The sequence below is a fragment of the Anas platyrhynchos genome, chromosome 1 (genome assembly GCF_047663525.1).
Source record: "Anas platyrhynchos isolate ZD024472 breed Pekin duck chromosome 1, IASCAAS_PekinDuck_T2T, whole genome shotgun sequence".
Taxonomy (NCBI): domain Eukaryota; kingdom Metazoa; phylum Chordata; class Aves; order Anseriformes; family Anatidae; genus Anas; species Anas platyrhynchos.
Genome location: NC_092587.1, coordinates 100,207,385 through 100,231,990, shown reverse-complemented (window position 1 = coordinate 100,231,990; position 24,606 = coordinate 100,207,385). Strand labels below are relative to the sequence as shown.

Below are 24,606 nucleotides of genomic sequence, written 5' to 3'. Positions count from 1 at the left end.
TTCATCTCTGGCCACTGTCCAACAGGACTCACCACACTGGAGTACTTTGAATGCCCACTTGTGTTCCACACACAAGATCACAGAGAATACAGCATCTGTAACTCAAGTATTTGCGTATTAAAACACAGGCCTAAGTGTAGCTCAGGGGCTCAGTACCAGGAAAGTGTTAATGTTGCCATTTGCTCCATTTCATTTCCCCACTCCTCTTTGCTCTTTTGATTACACTAATCTCTCTGCATTTAGAGTAAGCAACATGCTAGGTTCTTAAAGTTATTGTAATAATGAAAGTAATAGTCTGACTGTATATTAAATAGCATAACTAATATTTTAGGAAATAAAATAGCAAAAAGTAAATAACATGTCTACCCTAGAAAGATTGCTAATTCTGACCAGTATAGCTCATTCTGAGAGTATGATAACATTTTGCAAATGAGACAAGAATATGTGCACAGAGAATGTGTTGCTAGCATGTAATAACAATAATAAGTTTACACACAATCTTTTACCAAGGATTTAGGAAGATATACTGGTAGCATCTGAGGAAAGAACTAAACAACTCCTTTAGAAAAAGAAAAAAATAAACACAAAACCAAACCAAACTGAAACCAAACCAACCAACCAAAAAAGCCACAGGCTGATATAGCCAAAAGTTTTACTGTCAACAATATGCACCAGCCTATAAATGGATCTCAAATGAAACAAAGGAAGTATTTAATCCATTCTAAAGACTCTGCAAATCACCAAAAGTGGTTTGCAATATGGAACTATACTGGCCTAGCAGGAATATGGAGCAGATGAACTAAATCCATTTCCAACGTCTTAAATCAAGGCACTAGAAAGCTGAATTTCTAGTTTATTATATGATGATGTTATCACTTGTTAGCTCAAGTGTTTAAGCTTTTATTTCTTTTAGTTCAGAAAAGTTAAATTTTGTAGTCCATCAATCCAACCATCTCAGAGTTGTTACTGAAGTCAGAGGACCTCAGAAGACAAGGGAAAAAATTAAAAACAAATTAATGTGGGAAGATGAGATAAATCAAGTAGTGAAGGCAAGAGTAAATTATAAGATCTTTTATCAAAAAATGAATAATTTTTGTCTACTTCAAGAGGAATCCATTAATTTTATTCCCCCCACCCTATCCCTTAGCAAGACTGTAGTTCAAGTAGCATAATATAAAAATAAACTTATGAAGATTTGAAATGTGTTTAACATATTATAATCACCACAGTCCTTCAAAATTTAATTTAAAAATATGTATAAATCAGGAGAGCATAAAGAGTTTGCACTTGACAATATTTAAGGGGAAAAACATATTTATAATTGTTAAATTGCAAGCAAAAGGGAATCAGAAAAATAAATGGCACGGGCTGGATATGGCAATCACTGACAGTGACTGCTTTTGTTGACTTTAAATGAAGTTTTGGGGAGTGCCCTATATAGTAATTCTAGGTTTTCCAAAAGACAAGATCTAGGAGGTCCAGTGTGATTTAATGCAATTCAAGCAGAGAGATTCCTTGAATATCTGTACCTCCGTTCTGTATGAAACTGAACTCTCCAATCTTGATTAAAAAGGAAAATAAAATTAAAAGCAAACAGCATATACTCAACTTGATGGCTTTTATCTCGCTAGCATCCCTGACATACTTCAAGATAAGCAAACACTTAAGTTGCTTTCTAGACTTGCCAAAGTGAAGCCATTGGACTTGGCACCTCACTGGCAGGTAGTATGCATTACATGAATCATTTTGCAGTGGCTAATACCTCATGTACAGTTCTTCCTTTTGGTTATTCACTGCAGCACTATCCTGTGTTCATCTTTCCCCCTCTTCCTCTCCTGAAGTAATTCCTGGAAGAGAAGCCAAGAAAAAGGTCCTTAGGATAAGGCTGTGTCATGCTAAAAGGAACTTTCAAGGAATCAAAATTCCTGAAAGCAACTATTTGTGAATGTGTGAAGATACACAACCAAAGCCCACCACAGCAAAGGCAGACTGCCTGAGTTGACTGTGGTAATTATCCAGTGCAACATGCTAACAGACATAAGGCTATCAGTGACTTCTGAGGAAAAAGCTTCCTGAGGGAGCTTGCAATAAAATAACTAGGTAAATCCCAACACAACAGATCAGTGGTATCAATCACAAAACTACTAAGAATGGTGAAGCCAAAGTTATCAGAAAGATACAGTTACTTGCCAGTCATTATCAGCTCTTATTAGATGATCACCAGTTGACTGATACATAACTCAGAATACAGAGTTAAACCCAAATTCCATTTCATAATTCATATGCAGTTTTGTGAGGATGGCAGGATTTTATCACTAATTTAAAATACTGCAACACTTTTGCAAATTTAGTATAGTCTTGAATCCTGTCTTCTACTGTAATTCTGGTCTTAAGTTACCAGAGTTATGGTAATTACTACATCTCTATATTACAAAGACAAAGGCCCAGTCTTAAGGAGGAAAGACAATAATTCCCACTGACCTAGAATTTATGATCCCAGAACTTCCCTGATGGACTAAGATCACTTGCTTAAGGGAAGCCAGTTCAATGAAGGACTCATAAGAAAGAAAGCACTGAACAAACAAATGGCTTTGAAACTACTTAAACTAGAGCATTTGAGCTTACACAGAATCAATGGCTGCTTTAGCAGGTTGTCAGGACAATGGTTTCACTTAATATTTAAGTAGATATACCTGATGTGAAAGAAATATGCATCTATGTCATATTTGTCTGTATGAATATTTTTTCTTAATGAGAAAGGAATATTCAAAAATGCTAGTTAGACAAATCAGCCTTTTTACCATGTTCCTGGGGAAAAAAAAAAAAAAGGCCTTTGTAAATTACCTGATTTATCACACAGTCAGAATGATTATTTTATTTATTTATATTGCAGGAATATGCAAGAATTTCAGAAGTAAACCAGAGCTACTCTTTTTTTTTTTTTTTTTTTTTTTTTAAGGCATGTTTGGGCATTTGGGCATTTCTTGACCCTAAAAGGATTAAATTAATAAATATCAATGCAATTATGCTATACTCAAATATAAAAGTTAGAGATTTATTTTTGTATGCACAAAGATGTCATACATACATTTAGAAACAAACACACATTTTTGTGGAGAACAACCCATTTAGGATTATGTCAAGATTATGACACAACCTGACTGTTCAACCAAACTAATACCACAGAAGGCCTGCATGCAGCACTACCACCTGCCCCTTTGATACAGCATGGATCAGCAAGTGTTTGGGTAATTCATACCAAACTCATCATGGACATTTTACACATGAGCCTGTATCACATTAACACTGAGACATCTAACTGAAAAACACTTTTTATCTGAACACAGTTCAGATTTGACCCTTGGCAAGAGTAGTGCATCAGTTCTCTTCTGTTCTTCGGCTGTTTCCAAATTAATCTTGTTATTTTAGGTCAAATGAAACGTTTCAAGTATTAGAAAACATCGTGGTTTACTTCAATAACAAGCAATAAAAACTGCTAATATAATCTGTAAACATTTGTACTTTATTGCTGTGCTGAATGACCCAATAAATTCAATTATTCACCCAGAGAAGAGACACTGAGCTCTACTTAGACAGAGAAATCCATTTTAGTTACTGCTGGATTTTTATGAAAAGTGAAGGATGACTTTTCCTGGAGGACTGGAATGAGAATGACAACTTTAATATATTTGCTTAACCCTCTTAAAACTTTTTCAAGATAAATTTTTTAAGCTTTAACTGAAGTTAAACTCTATTTATAAATATTTTTTTTGCTTTCTGTTGTATCAACTGAATGCATAAACAGGGATTACTCTATAAGCAACAAATGTATTTAAAGTCAGTGTTTCCTACCTATTATGTTGTAATCTACCTAGCAGGGCCAGAACCTGACACCGTGCTGGAGAAGTTCATGCCTCAATTCCTTACAATAACAACAAGTGTGAGTTACTGGACTGCTGCTATTCAGCCAATGTGCCTCTATAAAAATCAAATTAACGAGACTACTGTAACCACCACAGTATTGACCTCCATGGGAGGTTTTCCAATGAAATAGAATACTGATGTTTCCTCCCTAAGCTCATCCTCAGTCCTGATCTTACTGCCTGGCACAGGACTCCAGCCATTGACACGGGCTTCGGGTTAACGCGACCTCCAGGACAGACCTTGGCCTGGGGGATGCGCGCTGCTCTGGGCGAGGGGTGGAGAGCACCTGGAGGGCTCACTCACCTGCTCCGGCTTTTGCCTATCTCTGGATCTAAGAGTGGCCATGTATGGCTAGCCAGGCAGGAACTGACAGGTGCTGAAACTCCATCCGGGGAGCTGTTGCGAAGCTGCAAAAAGGGCTGATGTGGCAAGTGCCACATCATGACCATTTACAGACACCACTTCCTACCTTTTATGTACCTTTAACATATGACATAGCACCCTCCTTGATTACTCCCTTTGCTAGAGCATGCAACATTAGAGTGCAATGGTAAAATGCAGCAGAACTTACACATAACAAAATATTTGAAGGGCATCAAAGGCAGTATTCAGACCATTTAACACAGGCTCTTCCTGAGTGCAATTAAGTAAGGAAGAAATTAGCAAGAATAGAGCAATGCAAGATCTGGAAGGAGTGAATCCTTGTATCATCAGAGTACTGTAATGTATATCTGAAATATAACCTCTAATAGACAGATCCCTGTCTATAAAATGTGACTATTTCACTCTTATTTCTCCTGTGCTTTTTTCTTTGGGGACACAAATCATCCCTCACCATTCCTTATCAGGTTTGTGGCACAAGGAAACACCAATATCAGCCAGGACTGAACCAATTTCTGATGCTGAGTTTAGGACTGCACAAACAGGAATGGCAACCCTCAGGGACATTGGGGTTGGTAGGGAAGAAGTTAACTATTTCCCTATGTGCTTCTAAACTTAAAGCAAACCCCACAAAACTCGTTAATTTTTAAAAATCTTCTGGCATACGAAGACAAATTAGTCTCAGTTAAAAAAAATCCCCTGAAACCAAACTACTACTGTCAACCAAATGTTCCGGTGGTAATGGTTTTGTGCACTGAAATGTTACATATACTGCTTCAATTTCTAAGTCTGTATTTCAGATGAAAAAGTGCAAAAAATGTTTATAAAATTAGATATTAAAGATTTAGCTACTCACTGTGGTTTCTGTTACATTAGACAAGAACAATATTTGCCTTAGCAGACAGAAGAACAATGTCTGAAGGCTGTTATTATGCCAGAATGGCTACATTCAAATAACTGTAAAAATAACTGCAGATTCACAAATCAGCTCTGCGTTTGGCAGAGTTACATAAAAATCAGGGCTTAAGCCAAGGAATATGTGACAATAGTGAAGTCTTGCAAATTTAGAAACAATACTACTGGCCTATTAAGCTACATCTGCATTAGCAAACATTTTAGGAACAGAAGATCAAAGTAGCTGATGCATCACATAGCTGTTACTTACAGTTCTGGCAGTGTACTGTGGGCCAGATGTAGTCTCCTCTCCAGTGCTGATGCCTTAACTCCACACGCAACTCGGAGCTTCCTGATAGGGACACACATCAGGCACATATGGGAAGTCCTTGCAGGGAGTGGAGACCATACATGGGAACATTAGGGTCTAAACAAGTTACATACCAATAGGCATTCTGAGTGCTTTGGGAGAAAAAATGCTGTTTGGTTCCATCTCCAAGGAATATACCTTGTTTGTCCCCAAACTGCTCTGGGAACAGAGTTAGCATACAGTAACTGGAGTCCCTCAGGGGACTTGCTTCAAAATTGCATATTACTTCTCTGATCCAAATCGTGTTTGTAGACACAGCCTTACAACCAGAGATACCAAACCATTTGCAGCATATTTATCTTTCTGAACTGTACTATCACTTTTTTTGTTTTGTTTTGTTTTGTTATCACTTCTGAGGCCTTTCAGGATGCATTTCTAGAAAGATATCATGCAGTATTAACTACACATCACTTGGTTAATTAAGCAGTATCATGTGTGGAAATATTGTGCAGCAGTGGGCTGCTTTTGCAAATGATGTGACTTAGAGATGCGTAAAAATAGTGGGAACAGAATACTGTAGAATGAGTGGTTAAAGAATAAAGCCGAACTCTTCAAGTTTCTGTGACCAAGAGATACATAAACAGAAGTTTTAAAAGCAAGAGGATCAGCTTCACTGCAGATACTTACCAGGTTTATCTGGTTACTTATTCCCTGTCCACCACTCCCTGCTCTACACAGATCTACTACATGCAGTCCATCCCCAAGCAAGCCTGACCTTCCCTCTGTGCAGGATTATCACATAGCTAGCATTTTCTGCCAGCACCAGTCACTGTGAAAGACAGAACAAGCACGTGATTGACTCTAGTAAGAACTGGAACAGAGTTAACAAACAGTAAATTTTCTGTGCGTTTGAGGTTTCACACTCTTGCTTTCCTTGGCCATTCTGTTGTTTGAGTTCTTGCCATTGCATATGGAGCATCCCTTGAGCACACAGAGCATCTGTGTTCTGATATGGATATGACTGACCCCCTTGGAAGAGATGGGAAGAGGACGTATTTGATTGCATCAGTCCAGCAGGTTGCAGCAGGATTCCCATCAAACCTGACTTCTACTAGGCTTCAAAGCAACCTCAGCAGGTGATGTGTCTTCACAGACCCTTCACACCTTCGTACTTTGCTTTGCTCCCCCCCATGTCTCACTATAAAAAGCTGTGCCTGGTGAGCTGTGGTATGAGGTTCTCTCACCTCTTGAGCAAGCCATCCACCACACACCAACTTTTCAGAGCAAAGACGTTATGGGACACAAAGGAATCAGATTCCTCTAAATATATGCAAGGACGTGCTCAGACCTAATTTTTTTCCTCATGGGGAAAATTCCCTACCAGCAACATGCAAGCATTGCTCAGCAGATGACACAGAGGAATAAATTTAATAAGTTGAAGATGGTTCATTTGCACATCTCTGATTGCAGCTTACATGTGCAGTGTTATAATAACTGCTGTGAGAGCATTAACAGAAACATTACTACAAATCCTTTCAGCTCAGACAGCCCTTAAAAGAGGCTACCAAGCCAGGGCCACAGAATCCATAGGATCTGGGGAAGTTCAGAGCTGGGCCCCTTGTGATGTTTAAGGATGTTGTAAAACACAGGCCAGCATATTTGTCCCTGCTGTAATCACCTCTCTGCCTCCAAGCACCAGAGAGATTTGGCCTTGGCAGAGCTTTTCATGGGCTTGCAACTACACCTATCAACATACCCACCTTGTTGGGTGGTAAGAGTCAGAGAAAGAGGCAGGTATAAGGACACAAGGGATTCTCAGAATATAGCTAAAGGCAGGCAGGACTAAGCAAGGTACAGTCCTGCAGGGTGGCAGGACAATAGGGAAGATAAGCCCACTAGACACCTGCATAAGTCATCCAAAATAAACAGGAAGATTCACAAGCTCTGTTCAGAAAAAAAAGCAAATGCAGACAAGACAGGCTGAGTGCCATGTCTAGCATCAAAGCACGTCTTGGCTTGAAACCCATCAAGACTGTTAAAACTAAAGGTCACTGTATTTAATTATTCATAGCGATGTCTACCGATGAGTTACCTCCGATGAAACACCAGCCATGATCCTTCACGTTTAAACATCCTTGTGCAGTGTTTTACAGAACATGCTGTGTATCACCACTCAAGTTTAAATTGGACTATTACAATCAAGCAGTGTAATAAGTACACACTGCTAGGCAAGAATTTCCTGAAGAGATCTTCTGTAACAGTAGCAGATGTATAACTTGGGGATATTTGCTCCTTTCATGTTTTGTACCAGAACTAACATGAAGATTTCTGAAAATGAGTAACTCTGCTTGTGCAGTGATGGAAAATTAGGACGCTCCTCTCTCCATTCCGTCAGCATTTAAATCCAACAGAGAACTGGATAATTAGAATTTTTATTTATTTTTGTTGATATGAGAATAGCTTTCCCTAGTTAATTTCTAGCTATGTGTCAATATGGTTTTATGCTCCCTTTAATGTGTGCATGCGTATTTGGTGATAGTATTTCTAGGCACGCATTAACCACCAGTGATACCTTGTGGTTACTCCATCCACGGGAAAAGTAGGAAAAGAAAAAAAAAAAAAAAAAAAGAAGGAAAAAATCTAAAATTGCATTAAATATATCATTTACTATCACTTTCAACCAGCTATCCTCAGCTGAGCAAACCATGCTCAGTTTCTTTTAAAATACTTAATCATATTACTGAAATATTCCTTTAAAAAACAAAAAACAAACAACAACAACAAAAAAAACCCCACAAAACAAAACAAGCAGGTCATTGCTATGAAGGACTTGTGGCCACTGTGTTAATCCATGAATATACATTGTATTACACTTCTCCAATAAGTTTGAGGAACAAGGGCTGGTAACTCTAGGAGGTCACTGAAAATATGAAGGAAAAGTTAGTTCTGTCTAATAGCAGTTTGTTACACAGCACAACTAGAAAACACACATACAAATTGTACACCACACAGTCACCCCCTGACAAGTTGTAAGGCTGAGACACCAATTGTAAAGAGCCCATTTTCTAGCTAGGGTCAAATTTCTGGGCATCTTAACGCCATAAAAAAGTTACGTTCCTGCCAAATCATCATGTGGCATCAACAACATTTGTGCAAGGATCGCCGCTGGGACACCCTGACCAATGTGGCAGAGAAGACACTGAGGCCATCAGCCTGGCCAGCCACTGCCTGCCTTCCCTCCCCTGCAGGTGCCAGGCAGGCATCGTGCTGCTAATCAGTGAGGCCTGAAGTGCAGAAGCCAAAAGAGGCCTACAGAAAGCTAGTTCACGTAGCCCGATGACTTTATACACTCATTAAAAAAGTTCCTTATCTTCAGAAGAAAGGTACATGGATTCACTCATGCAATCAACCTCCTGAAAGCCTAGGCCTCCTCTACAGAGCTGCTTACACTAATGATGTTGGAGCTGTTACTGTCTAGGCTTTGCAAATGTATTTTGCTCAGTATTTATATTTTTATAGAATTTTTCTGTGATTTTTTTTGGTGTTTTTGTTGTTGTTGCTGCTGGTGGTGGTGTTTTTTGTATTGTTTTGTTTTCCCATTGTCCATCTATGAAGATGCAAAAACCTCTTTTTTTTTTTTTTTCTTTTATTTTTTAATCCCCTTCCTCACAGAGACATGTTATTGAACTTGGAATTCAAAGTCTCTCTAGAGTAGCAACAGTTTGGGACCAAGGGAACCTACCAGAAACAAAGTAAATTGAATTAAGAATTACAGAGACTGTCCAGCATGTCCTAAGCGAATGCCACACTAACAGATCTATTAGATTCGCTTTCACATTTTTTTTGTTTGTTTTTTTAAACCTCTCATTCTTTCTGGTTATCTCCCACTGCAAAGGAGGACATATTTGAATCTTGGAATACATTTTTTTGCCTTGGGAAAATTGTTTTCTGGTCAGAAATCTGTTCTCTGTATCACACAGCCCTTCTGCTCCATTTCATAAACTGAGCAACACTAGTTCTTTCAGAGAAACAATTATTGATAGAAAAATACATTTTAGGTTGTGGACACAATGTGTTTACATAATTGGCTTTCTCATGCTAGTCTAAAGACGTGCTTTTTTTTTCCTTTCTTTCTTCCAGACAGGGCTTGCTTTTGTCTGACAAAAACATGTCACAGTCAGAGATTTAAAATGATTAGTGGAACTGCAAAGGCAGGAATTGAACACCACAACCAGACATCTTAAGGCTCCCCTCTTATCTGTACTCTAGAAAACCCCCAGCCATAGATAACCCCAACTTATTATGGAAGACAGAAAACTGTGATTGCCTCAAAAATTCATAGCTAGTATTAACACAGGCTACAGAATACAGAAAGACTCATAAAAAATGTTGTATTTGGTCCAATACTACTGCAACAAACAACAACAGCAGCAGCAGCAATGGAACCAGTGGTCAACAGACACTTTCTACAGAAGCAGTGGTTAGAATTTCATACGTTCTACAGAGCAGGTTTTCATTTCAGTTAATTTTCCGTATCTTTACTGTACCAGGAGGTAGTTATTTGATAGAATATTTTTGTGTTTAATACAGAATACCCTTATGAAGAAATTTATATTTAAAATAATTTAAAAAAACCTATAATTTTCTACTTGAAAAAAAAAAAAGTAATTTACTATTATATTTTTCTACAGGAATAATTGTTTGTCAGCAAGTCAAGACTTATACAAAAGAGTCGGTCCAAGAGTTTTTAGCATGAAACAGGCTGAGTACATACATAATTTCGTCTGATCATTCACAAAGCTGATACTTTAACCACGGGATAATTAGCGTACTCCAGTTATCTTGCTCTAGAACCCACACTGACACAGGGTATGCTCAGTATTTTGTGAAAGGCAACTAAGGTTGGGATTTACCCCTGAGGTGCGCAGCTAATTCAGTTTTTTGGTGGCTGTGGTGGGCCGATCCCAGCCCACAGCCAAACAAGCACAGAAATTACTCACTCACTTCTATTTTCTCCCCATCCCAGAGGGCAGGGAAGGTGAGAAACCTCATGGATCGAGACACGGTACCATACAGCTGCCAAAGCCTGAACAGCAGGACAGCTAGCTTAGAGCAGGACAAGTAGCTTCACATTCCCGATCCCTTCCCTCCAGTAAAGAGAACAGAAAATATAGCCGCTTTGTTTCCTTTGCTACAAATCACTCAAACAGATTACTGGAAAGTGGTAGAACAAAAAATACTATGGAGAAAACAATATAACATTACAGCATTTGCTGCTTAGTTCCTTTAGTGTTTGCAGACGTAACTATTTTTCCTAAATGTGCTGTATCTATTTTTTTCATAAACATCATACTTACCCTGAGCAAAGATTGAATATTCAACCCAATAAATTTACACCATCCTATCACAAATTGTCCTTGCTGTATACATTTAAACTGTGATTTGTGAAGTATAGTCAGAATAAGACAAGCAAGCTTAGAGGGAGTTCCCTGCCAGTTTTTAACAACACTGAAAATTATCTTGGAGTCAAATGGCATGAGTGATTAGTGCTGCATCAATTTTAATTCTCTCCTAATATTTTGAGAAATGATCGTCCTTAACTTCAGAAGACAGTTTTCAGAAGAAGATCAATTAAACTGTTAGACCTTTTCCAGGGTTCAGAGTAGCTTTGTAAATATGCAAAAATATCAGCTAAGCTGAGAACTATTACTCCAATGCCTACATGTTCTTACATTTTCTCTTAATTCATTTTAGGCTTTAATTTACCATGAACATCCGAGAGTTATTTATATTTACAGGGTACATATTGTATTCAGAGGCATGAAAAATATAATTTGTCTCATCTAATGAGTCATAATTAACTTTTGTTTTTACCTTTCCATAAGTGGAATATTTCTAACACATTCAACTGGAGTTATTTTTATCCCAGGATTTATATAATTCTTTTCAGTAAGAGTAATCATATGTCAGCCTATCATTATTACTGCAACTGTTCAGATGAAGTAGAATGAGAAAGTCTGCATAAAGGAGACACTGCATGAAGAAAAAAAAATTCTCTCTATATACCAAGGGTAAAGAAGACCAAAAGAGGTTTTGTTTTGTTTTTTAAATGCTAGCAAAACTTTCAGAAAGAAGCAGTTTCTCTCCTCCATAATTTTAATACAACTCAAAATGATCTGGAAATCAACAGAGTTTAAAAATATGCTTTGGCATTAGAGACAGCTCTCCATTAGAGCAAATAACCTCAACCTTCCTTTCAAAACACTCATGCTATATGCTACGAGATCTGAAACTGCATTCATGCAGAGAGACTTCCTTGGCTGAAAATTTTCTGTTAATTTTAAGGAAGCCACTTCTAGGCTGGCTTTTATGAAGTTGAAATCCTAGCTAAGGGATGAAATATGCAAATACAAATATGTAAAACACTGCTTCATCTCTGTAGCAGTTCACCTAGAATGACTACAGCTTGGAAATATTAGTCCATGAGGAAACCTGAATTCTTTATACTTATTCCTCACAAGCAAATTATGGAGCAGGAAGACGACCTGATCATAGACCTCTATGTATCCAGAACACAATACCTACGTTTAAGTTAAAGGAAACTGTTTCTGTTCTTCATTCAGATAATTCTCACCCTTCGCTATGTAACTAATGAAGTAATTTCTATGCATGAGAACAAAGACCTTTACATAAATAGGAAGTTATTTGTTTATTCATTGATGTGCAGTTAAGAACCTGGAATCATGAAAAAATAGGACAACTGAAACTTATTCAGCTGCTTTAAACATCTTAATTTAAAAGCAGAATTGTGATTGACAGATTGATACAGAAAATATCACCTTACATTATGTCTAAGTACCATGCAACAATTTATCTAGCCTGGTATTTTACTGTTCATGCAGTTGGCCTCCACTTGTCAGAGGATTAGTACACCACATTCCTGTCCTTCAGCGAACATGGTTAACAAACTCTTTACTAAATAGAATATAATGAGCAAGACAAATTCCATAGGAGAAAAGCACACAGAAAGGTCAAACAGTTTTTCCATTTAAGTGTGTTTTTCAGACATACTCACCAAGCTGAAACAACCGCTTCATTTTTCATCTTCAAAATAAACCTCAGGACAATAAGGCTTGAGTTGTGGGACGAGGAGGAAACAGCAAGGGAATCAAAACTTACTACCCTTGGAATACACAGTCTAGTGGATACCTGCCTGTCACTGTACGGATCACCTAGGCTGGAGAAGAACATGAATTATTCAGTACAAGGAACCACTCAGCATAAGAACTGCAAAATAGAGGTAGGGTCCTGGAACATCAGTCTGAGTCTTTAGATAAACTGCCAGATGAGGAAGAACTTCTTGAGTTCATATTAACAGCTAGAGAGACCATGGAACAACTTCTGAGGCCAAAAAGCACCTCGTTCAAAAAGCATCTCTTTCAAGATGCTAGGGAAGTAGAAAAGCTGTCTTTAAAGGAGTACAGATCCTTATCAGCCCATTGCCCTAAAAGAGGTTATCTTTAAAGGGAGTTCTTCCATGATGTAAATAAAAATCTCTGTGCAGTCTTGTGCTCAGGGATGACTCACCATGTGCCACTTCATTTAATTCTGTGACAAACTATCAGATTTGTCTACAGAGTTCTGACAACCTTCTGATGAAACTGATCGGGTAACAAGTCTATGGGGCCTGATGACATGCATCCCAGGGTCCTGAGGGAACTGGCTCATGTAGCTGACAAGCCTCTACATCACATTTAAAGAGTCATGGCACTCAGGTGAAGTCCCTGGTGGCTGGAAAAAGGGAAACATCTCTCCCATTTCTAAAAGGGGTAGAAAGGAAGACTACAGACTGATGAGCCTCACCTCTGTGGCTTGGGAAGATCATGTAATGAATTCTCCTGGAAGCAACGTTAAGGCACGTGCATGACAAGGAGGTGATCCGACACAGACAGCACAGCTTCACCAAGGGCAAATCATACCTGACCTATCTGGTGGCCTTCTGTGATGGAGTGACTGCATCAGTTGACTGGGGAAGACTGACCAATGTTATCTACCTGGAATTCTGTTAGGACTTTGATGCAGTGCCACACAACATCCTTCTCTCTAAATTAGAGAGAGATGGATCTGAAGGGTGGATAAGAAATTGGCTGAATGGCTGCAGCCAGAGTTACAGTCAACAGCTCTAATATCCAGGCAGAGGTCAGTGATGAGTGCTGTCACTCAGGTGTCCATTTTGGGACTGATACTGTTTAATATCTTTATCAATTACATAGTTGGATTGAGTGCACCCTCAGCAAGTTTGCAGATAACACCAAGCTGAGTGGTGCAGTTGATACCAAAGAAGGAAGGGATGCCATGCAAATGGATAAGCTTGAGAAGTGGGCCTACATGATCCTACATGTAATGAGGTTCAACAAACCCAAGTGCAAGGTGCTGCACCTGGATCAGGGCAATCCCAGACATGAGCACAGATGAGAAAGAAACTCATGGAGAACAGCCCTGCAGAGAAGAACTTGGGGGTTTTGGTGGACAAAAAGCTTAACACGAGACAGCAGTGCATGTTTACCGCTCAGAAGGCCAATTGCATCCTGGGCTGCATCAACAGAGACATAGTCAGCAGGTCAAGGAGGGGGTTTGTGCCCCTCTGCCCTTATAAGGCCCTACTGGGAGTGCTGCATCCAGCAGCAGGCCCAGAGGAGGGCCACGGAGATGATCAGAGGGCTGGAGCACTTGTTCCAACTGATAGGATAGCACTCTAGCCTGAGAGAAGGCTCCGGGGAGACCTCATTGAAACATTTAAATACTTAAAGAGGGCTTATTAAAAAGATGGAGAGTGACTTTTTACATGGGCAGATAACTAGATGAGAGATTTAGATTAGATGTTAGGAGGAAATTCTTCACTCAGAGGCACTGAAACAGGTTGCCTAGAGCTGTGGATGCCCCGTCCCTCAAGGTGTTCAAGGCCAGGCCGCATGGGTGCAACTTGATCTGCATCCCTGCTCATGGCAGGGGAGGGGTAGAACTAGGTGATCTTTAAGGTCCCTTCTGACCCAAGGCATTCTATTATTCCATGATTAGAGATACACCCTCAAGGGAAAATATGCCAACATCTTAATACAGGGAGAACACCACCATTAGAACACAGGCATGGACTCCAAAAAAAAAAAAAACCCTTATTATTATGCTTCCTATATTTACATGCTCATCTTGCAAATCTTGTAGTTTGCATTTATTAGTGTATCATTACATGAGTGATGTATTCCTGAAAAATAATCTGCCAGTCTCTCTAGAATGTTCCTGACAAAGACAACTTACCTATTTCAAGTTGGGCAGATCTAATATACTGTCCAGTATTAAGGCTACTACACAATCTTTTACAGTAGAAGCAATCAAAATCACAAATGCCTTGGTTTTATAGTCCTCAGTTTATTTGCATGTAATTTTACATAGTTTATACTTCACATCATGCATTATTCCTTCTCTTGAAAAAAGTTGTGACAAGGGTTCTTGCCTTGCATTACTATTTGAAACCTGGAACTTCTGCCAATATAAAAAAAAAAGACCTATAAAACATTAGATCAATATAAGGTAAATATAGCATATATATTAGAAGTTGCTTGTTGTTTCACTACAAGGAAAACAATTTGGAAAAAAAAGATTATCAGTTCCAGTTGCTAAAATACTTCAGTGTGTTTTCCTGTGAAGTCTCAGTGTATGGGAATGCTTTTATTAGCCCACTAACAAGCAATGATTAAACTGGTACAGTGGAAAATGAAGCACAATAGAAGACAGTATTATAGTTCTCTTCTGCAATACAGAATTCTCTGTCATGAAGAATATAGCAGACAGGGTATTCATGAAGTTCTTTCAGTGTGAACCTTGTGAAAAGACTGTTTTCCATCATGTTGTGATATTCCATCATCTCCCTTATTTTGCCTAAGAAGTAAGCCATATCAAAGTAGAAGTAAGCATTCTGAGAACTATGAAGAGATGTGTAAATTACTGAAAAGTTATTCCAATGTAGAAAACTGGGTTAAAAAAATAAAACAACACCACTTGGAAATGGTCACGGACATCTTCCTCTTTGGCTACTTGAAGAGTTATAAAAAAAGACATTAATTTCATAACCAATTCTAGTGTGCCTTTAAAAAAGTGGAGAAAAAATAAAGTATGTCTCATTAATTTGGTATGAATTTTCCAGAGTACTCTGCAATACATTTTCAAATATAAAGAATCTTACTTTTTACAAAAACAAGTTCTAGCTTATTAAAGAACTCACTTGAATAATCTTAGCAGCACTCCAACAATTAACTACCTCGATTTTACTGAAAAAACTTGATCACTATATTTTGAGACTGTTTCTTCTCAAACCATAAGCAATGTTTCAGAAGTTATAAAAGTGCAAGAACCACCTCATGTTCCAAACTGAAAGCATGTGCTAGAAATGATGAAATCAGTATTACGAGGTCCTGATGTCACTGAAATTAAAGCAACAGGAATAATTATATCTTAAGAACATTTTCCAGTGGAGTATCATTCCAGTGAAAACATAACACACTTTTTACTGGAGATTTTAGCCATCTAAATAAAATAATTATCATTTTTTTCAGCTGTAGCAAGTAAGGTGCACAGACTAAGTGATTTGAGCAAGTAAGCAACACAATGGTCTCAGCAGGTCAGCGGTCAATTGGCTTCCCCATTTGGATGTTTAGCATTTTTGCGCAGTTTTAATAAAATAAAAAATGGCAGAGTACATTACTCTAAGGACCTTCTCATCCATTTGGATAAACACTTTAAATTCCATGTTGGACCTCACTGAAGAGGAGCCTCAAACTAGGTCCCACAAACCATTAAGGCTGCCTTTCAGCCAAGAACTGCTGTTCTATTTAAGCAAGCTACTATGAATAGGAAGCATTGAACATTTGAATGAACATTTAAATTCACTATCAAAAAAAGATTTTTGCAAGACATTATAAACACTGGAGCAGGATCATGCTTGTTAAGATGTTATTCCTGATAAAACTGTAAACAGTAATTTAATTAGCAATACCTGCTGCTTTGCAATATTTTAAAGACTAATTTTTTAATACCAGAACTGCGTTTTTCTTTCTTTCATAATGGTTTCCAAACCAGTTTCTAGTGAACCCAGAGCTCTGCAATTACATGTGAATATTAATCTTGCATTTTAAACAGATAATATTACTACATTCGGTTTCAGAAAGATTCCTTAGAACTAATTTTGTTATACTTCATACTAGTACAGCATATCAGCACTTCCTCTATCACTTGCTTCTTCGGTGATTATAGAGATCTTCATTTTGCATTATCCATATTCTGAAGCACAATAGCCACTCTGCTTGGAATGTACACCTAGTAAAAAGATGACAAGAACAAGAAGAGCTGAGAAAACCACAAACCTCACAGGATTCAATTTCTACAAAAGCATATGTGAAAACATGTGTGAAATACTTTACCCATTCATAATTTCTAATATTTGCAGTGTATGGATGTTTAGCATTTAGCATTAGCAGGTCATACTATCACATTTTAAATGTGCTTAATTGCTTAGTCCCCAGCACTTGAATCATACAAGACAATCTAAAAGTTTAAAAGACATCTTAATTGCAATCTCTCTCCTCTTTTCTTTCTTTCTTTTTTTTTTTTTTAAAAACCTTACTTTGATAGATTTAAAGAGGCTACCAGTAGAGGGCCTCATATGACTTCCAATGTCCAATTTAAAAAACTTGAGAACATCTAAGTCAATAGACTGTATAACGATAAATGAGCACGTTTTACAACAGCATTTGAACACCCTTCTGCTGTGAAGTAAAGTCGCCCCAAGGTTCATCATATCATTTCATACAGGTAAATACCAGCCATATGACACAACAACGTATTCTCCATCTTGGCACCTGTGGAGTTTCAGTGTCTGAGGAATAAAACTTTCTCTAAAAACTATATACAGATTCAAATTAATCATTACACTATTGCATTTTGCTTTATGGTCTTTTACCTTATTACCATGAAAAGATATGCATATAATCAAAAGACTTCTCATAGATCACAAAAAGCTCATGGCAATATATTTTACATGACATTTCTTCCAAGCAAAGTAGAGTCACAATCTGAAAATGAGACTGATATGTACTACCTACCAATTACCTTGATATATGGTACTCCATCAATTGTCAAGCATATGAATGTGTTTGCTGAACAAGTCAATAAAAATGCAATTATAAAAGATAACACAACACTGAAGATTATCGGCTTCATTCTGACAACATCCTCCTTTACAGTACCCTCCATCCCTGTGGAACGTCTAAGACTGTGCAATTTCAACTACGTTATCTGCAAACTAGAGCCTGATGGCATGAAAGGCTTTCATAGTTTTCAAAACAGAATAAAGCAATAAAGCAAAGAGCTTTAGGAAAAGGAGGAAAAGAACAGCTGATCTTCACTGAACCAGACAGAGCCATGTCCAATGCTTCTTGAAAGGCAGCAAACATAATGATTTCCCCTAAGGTTTCAGTGATAAATAGGTCCTACAAATATGTGCAGTGAAGGAAATACTTAATGAAGTCAACTAGTTCAGAACGTATAGATAAAGGAGAGATTTTTCAAATACTTTATTGAGAAATTCAGTGCTCTGGGTTTATATGATGACATGAAAAGGGAAAGAAAAATTATTCTTATTTGCTCCTAACAAAGAATGTGTAAACAGCTACTTCAGTTAAGGCAACAAATATTAACATAAACACAGGATACAGCAATTCTTAATCATATTCTGGTCAATAATATATCAGATCTTAGGAGGAATAAATTATCTCATTGCCTTTAAAGTCAACTTGTACCAGCTGAGAATCTGAGAACAGCATGGAATCATCACACCAGTTCACTGTTGATCAGAGTTTGTGTAAAATATATTTAGATTGATAAGAGGTATATTTACGATTTGTCACAAACTGATTTAACTGCCACCTTATTAGCCATGTGTTTTTCCACATCTGGGCGATTAAATATGGGTTCTAGTGTTTATTGATTTGTTAGGCTTCTTGCAAAATCATAGAAAAGCCAACTGTGGCATTCTCTCCTAATCTTATCAATTTATTTCATTCACTATTTTAAGCATCTCCAAAGCTTAAATAAAACTGCAGGCAAAAAGCGACAAAAAAAAGGACTCTCTCCATCTGAAGTTAAATATTCATTCCACTAGTGTACAAGTTTTTAAAAGAAAAAAAATACTACACGAGCATTAGATAATTTCTGTTACAAATGTTTTTTCTGCTTCAAATGTTTTTTTTTTTTTTTTTTTTTTTAAACAGTATTTCCAGAAATACCACTGTGTATGTACTCTGGATTTACTGTTTGTTTAAACAGACAGAATACATAACATTTGGGTGAGAAACAGGGGAGAAAAAATGTGACCAAAGAGATTGCAAATATTGCTAATATTTCCTGAGATAAAGTGACATCTGGAAGACTATCTGTCCAGGAACCAACAACATTTTCAGCCTTCTCAGCCCAGATTTCTCACTTCTGCTCCTTCTTAGGACACTTCAAATCCCAGAGCTCCCTCAGCCTTTCCCGTTCTTTCACCACCTTAATTACTACTTTTGTGAAAACACACCCCACTTATTTCTATTTTCTCCAACCTTTTTTTGATTTCCTCCCAGCCATAGACTTCCACCCAGACTAAGGGCCATCATACTTGTTGCAATTACTGAACTCCTTCAGCAGTCTGGCAGCACAGGTGTGCTGAGTAGTCTATGCCCTATCCGTGGTATGGAAGAAAAAATAAAAGCCAACTTCTTTTGTCATCTTTAAATACTGAAAAAAATGGCAACTTTTTTCTTTTTTCTTTTCTGAGGTAAAGCACTATGCACTTTCTTAATATTTGGTTTAAGTCTTTAAATTACTTAAGTCCAAGTTATATTAAAGAATTTTAAAGATAATTTCAACACACAGAAATGCATTAATGAAAATACCTGTTTTAACTTATTATGCTATGGGCCTGTGACAAACTCCATTCCATTTAAATTTGCATTCAGCATAACCCCAGTCCTTTTTCTTAGGGTTCCTACTCAGCATACTGATTTTCTAATCTTCACTGATACATGGCGTTCCTCTGCAGAATTTTTCTTCATTAATTTGTATGAAGCTTCTATTGGCTAAATTTATCAAGATACATCTGAATTAGACCTGTAACATTCACGACTCACACTAATTCAGTGTCATGTACACATTTGCTGTCTCATCAGTACGGTTGCTGCTGAAGACTCCGAACAGTATCAGACCCAGCAGCAATTCCTAGGGCACTCTTCCTGATACCGCTCAACAGCTGGACACTCACCCTCTGACTACTAAATTTGCAGCAGTCCAACTAGCTCTCAACCTGCAAAACAAGCTTCAAATCCAGCTTGTACTTCCTAGATAAGAATGCTGTAGGAGACAAAGCTGGAAGTCTTACTGTGTTGATTGTATTAACCTCATGCACACAGCTGGAGTCATTTCATCACAGAAAGCAGGCAGATTAATCAGGCATATTTACCTTTGCTAAATCCGGATTGGCTTTCTGATTGACCCATCTCATATGCCTCTCACTTGTTTAGATATGGATTCCAAGAGGATGCCGTCCACGATCTCTCGAGGGACTAACAAAAAAAGCATACTGGCCTACAGAGTCTTTAGGTTTCCTTTTTGCTTTTACTACAGCCTTTACTACAGCTGTCAGAAATTTTCCCTGACAACTATGATTTTTCACAGATAATAGCAGCCTTGCAACCACACCACCGAAATCTTTCCAGATTCCTGGGTATATCCTATTTATCTTGCCTCTTTAAGGTGTCCCTAACCTATTGCTCTGCTGCTGCTTCTTTCTTTTCAGGAGTGTACTGGCACACAAAAGGGTCTGAGAGCAGACTTTGCCCTCAGACACCGAGGCTTGAAAAAAAAAAGCATTAAGTACTTCTGCTCTCTTCAGAGTACCTATCATGTTTGACTCCTCCCTTTGTCAAGGGACTTGTGTTTCTTCTTAAGCTCTTCTGCTATTTGTACACTTTCTGTACACTTGCAGAACTCCCATCTTGCCATTCTTTATATCTCTAGCTATTTTTTTAGCTTCAGCCAGGCTTCGACCTCTCTGATTAGGCTCTTAGTAGTTTACAACTTGCTTTTATATTCCTTCATTACTAACCCATATTCTCTTATTTGCCAGATGCTCTATTTTGTAATTAAGTTTGTCAAGTAGCTCCTTATTTTTTATTGCTGTGTTCAGCATGCATATTCTTGTCATTTGTAATTTTACATAGAACAGTTATCGAGGTGTTGACTTTCAATTAACAATTATGAAAATAAAAGTCACTTAAGAACTGACAACTGACTTGTCTTTAAGGTCTGTTTTAGAAAAAAACAGACAATTTAAACTTGTCCATTTTAAACTGTAAGGCAATCACACTGAAAAGGGACAAATTCCTTATAGATCAGCGGTTTTGGCATTAATATAGTTTACATACTCCAATACATGCATGAAAACATTTATTGCTATCAGCCTGCTACACATTGTGTTATGTCAAAATCATTCCATTCAGGTGGGCTATCACACAACAGGGGAAAAAAATGGTATTGCTACTATTTGCCAGGAATGTATACAATGCTTTTCAGCCCTGCAAATGCTTATTTCTTATACTTTTTTTTTTTTTTTTCCTCCCTGTAAACACCCAGATAATTTCAAGAAACAAGAGATTAGAAAAGCTATAAAGAATGCAGGAATACAAAATACAGGAAGGATCTGTAGACAGCAGAACTTACAAGCATGAAGCTCACTCTATATATTTTGAGAGGACCATAATACGTAGCAATCTCCATATATATATATATACACACACACACACACACACACACATCCACAAGCAAGAAGTTCTACAAAGGACAATTTCTACTTTCTGATCCATCAGACTGCATTCAGTACCAGGTGCAAGCACAACTGAAATTGGCTGGAACTGCAATGAACTACCCTTCATCCTACTTTGAGGGTTGGAAAACATCAAGTCCTAAAAATCATTTCAAGGTCATTTTGCAACAGATGGGAGAATTACTGGAACTCAGAGCTAGATCAGGCACTGCAGAAAAAATATTTGATAGTGCATATTGCAGCTGGTGGATGCAGAAGGCAATGTCACAAGAGCCTGTGCCAACATTTTCCCAAACTTTTAATTAAAATGAGGGCTTTGGACTATCTCATGTCTCTGTATCACTACTAATTGTCAGACACTGACACTATTCTGAAAATATAATTAACCATCAATGAATAGGATACGTGATAGCTTTTCCTTTCTGACTATAATTTGTTATACAAAACCACAGACATTTCAGATTTCATTTTGCCAGACATTGCAAGTGAAAAAGAAGGTATGCTTAAAATAATGTGAAGATCTTCCTTCCAATTTGTTTTTCAGTTTATAGCTGTAAAGCATGAATATGCAGAAAATCATTTCTCAGACTGTCTTGCTTCATTTATGCAAAAGATCTCCATATATTGCACAGGCCCTATCTTAAAATTTCTATTATCTTTTGTATTTTTTCTTAAGAAAGAGTGCTTTAAAAAACAACAAAAAATGACAAAGACAAATGTGAATGGAAGAAAGATTGAATTAAATTGGACTTCATTAACTTTGGAATCATTACACTTGTTTGTTGCTGTTGTTTGTTTTAAGAAGTCAAATGATCAATGAGCAACTAAATCTATAAGTCTTAATCATCAAGAGGTAAAAACAACACAAGATCTTGCTACTATGAATCTTATCTGATTCCCCTAGTTATAACAGTTAGCTTTCTAACTACAAACACTCTTTCATATATTCTGCATATCTGTAAACGGAAGGAGAGGAAACAGTTAAAGACTACATCACTCCCTAAAAATTCAATACATAAATCCTTATCAAGAAAGTAATTCAAATGACTATTTTCAAAGCTAAGGTCACTAAAAGCTTTTAGATCATCTCAGTATGTGAATATTTTAATTTGTCAATAGACTCATGGAAGCAGGAAGTTGCACTTTGACATTAAATATTATACATTATGGCCAAGGTTAAAAAGCCTAACCCAGCAATAAGGATATTCTTAAAATAAGCCACACAATTTCTATTTCATTAGGGGGGGAGGGAGGGTGGCAGTGTGGAGTGGTGTATTTCAGCATCTATTTTTTAGCTAACTGGAGCTAACTGGAAAGAGGTATGCAGAAAGGTGGCAAAAAAGAAATGTATAAAAGCTGAAATACATTAAACAATAAACTGCATACTATTTTGCCAATGACATAAACACTCTACAATATTACATTTGGCCTGTTTGTTACTCAGTTATGGAGATACAAAGTATAAAACCCACTGCTTCCCTATAAGCCCTTACTTCTATGTGTTAAAAAATACTTAAGTTACTTGTACTACATTGATATCAAACAACATTTTACAGTAAAATTCAATCAAGTCAGTTGCCTGATAAAACATTTGGAACGATGAATATCATTAAAACAGATCCCACTTCCCCCCACCTGGTCTAAGTCTCAGGTCCAACAATCAAGAAAGCTATCAACAAATGACTTTGTACATAAAGGGACACTAGGATCTGACAGGAGTTGAAATGCATCTACAGCATTTAATTTACTAGCTGTAAAGAAATGGTAAGACTTAAACAAAACAATGTTTATACAAGCATTGAAAAAGCACAAAATTTTCATAAAACATGGCTCAAAAAAGACTATTGGGGAGTATCATGTGGAAATACAAACAGAAATAAAACTGTGGTAAAAAGTCGATTTCTACAATAGCAAAGAAGTTAACGGCTTGTTATTAGAAGGTTTGATGACATGGAAGGTTATGTAGATTGCAATAAATTTGTTAACAATACAGACCAGAGCAAGCAGAGAAATGGAAAAATTAGATTATAATCACTATTTAAATCAGTCATATTACAACGTATATTTTGGTGCATTTTTCTATTGAGTGTTCAAGGTGTGTCTAACGATTTTGAAATCTGGCCTTCTTACAGCATTACTACACAGAACCCGAATTATCATCTGTTCATCAGCAAAATGTTTCAGTGCAATACCTAGCAGTGCTTACAAAGCTTCATCCAGTTTTCTTTGCTCCAGGTATTTCATATTTCCCTTCTTATTTTGCACCATCACTTTGTGTTTTTCTTTTATTACGTGATATTTCTAGAATGAATCATGTCACATCTAATCTCCTATTTTAGTAATGTTTGTGCACTGTTTAAGCTTGACTTGAGCAGCAGAATTATTGCATGTGATTTTATTTTGCCATAGTACTCTGGGCCTGTTTTGCTGATAGTGTTTACTAACACACCTTAAGGGAGGTGCATCTGTCACCATGAAAAAAAAAATAAAATCTTTTGAGTTTTATGGTGGATGAAGAATTAAATTTTTTGAAACTAAATACTTAAGTTTTATGCATTAGGCAAGTACAATAAGATAAGTATTAAAAATATACAGTAAAAAATTTGTGTGAGTTCACTGAGGTGGTGAACTCACATACATCTTCTGAAAAGAAACATACATACATCAGAACATACATCTTCTGAAAAGAAACTTGAAAGAAGACATCTACTTGGATTTTATAACTTTCAAGTAAGATTAAAGCAGTTCTCAAGGATGACTGATCATCTAAGAACTAGGATTTAAAATGCTATTTACAATAAAACAAAAAATGTTTTATTGTAAATAAAAAAATGTTTTATTGTAAAATAGCAGTTGCAGATATTTACTGTAGCTTTTGTTCTTTGTTTCTTGGAGTTCTATCTTGCTAAATTTGGTCTGGTTTTCCGGAGTGCTTCCCCAGCTACATTTCCTTTGTGTCCTTGTACTACCATTTTACCTTTATGTGGTGCTTGTGGCATCTTCTGGGCTGTTGACTGAAGCTGGTCTGTGAATTGTACTGCTGAAGGATATAAAAGACAGTTATCATGACCCATTCTGATGGGTTTCTATCTGACCCGGAAGTGCCATTGCCATGCCACAATTTATGCTGCAAAAATGCATTTGCTGCTTTGCTTGTCACATGCCTTATCTTCTACATGCTCCTAGC

The 24,606-nt window shown here is 37.2% G+C and overlaps 1 protein-coding gene across 3 annotated transcripts in view; it reads right to left on the bottom strand.

Moving 5' to 3' along the window:
- Nucleotides 1–14,915: 14,915 nt before the first annotated feature.
- GBE1 (1,4-alpha-glucan branching enzyme 1) overlaps nucleotides 14,916–24,606 on the bottom strand; it is a 170,614-nt gene continuing 160,923 nt past the window's right edge. Inside the window, exons 16-17 of one of the 3 annotated variants that reach the window (XM_072025735.1) lie at nucleotides 24,397–24,459; nucleotides 14,916–16,879 (exon numbers count right to left, since the gene is read on the bottom strand). In XM_072025735.1, coding sequence (XP_071881836.1) covers nucleotides 16,823–16,879; nucleotides 24,397–24,459 — 120 coding nt within the window. In that variant the 3' untranslated portion in view covers nucleotides 14,916–16,822. The remainder of the gene's footprint in view (nucleotides 16,880–24,396; nucleotides 24,460–24,606) is intronic. The other 2 variants (XM_072025738.1, XM_072025740.1) reach the window with 2 other exon arrangements.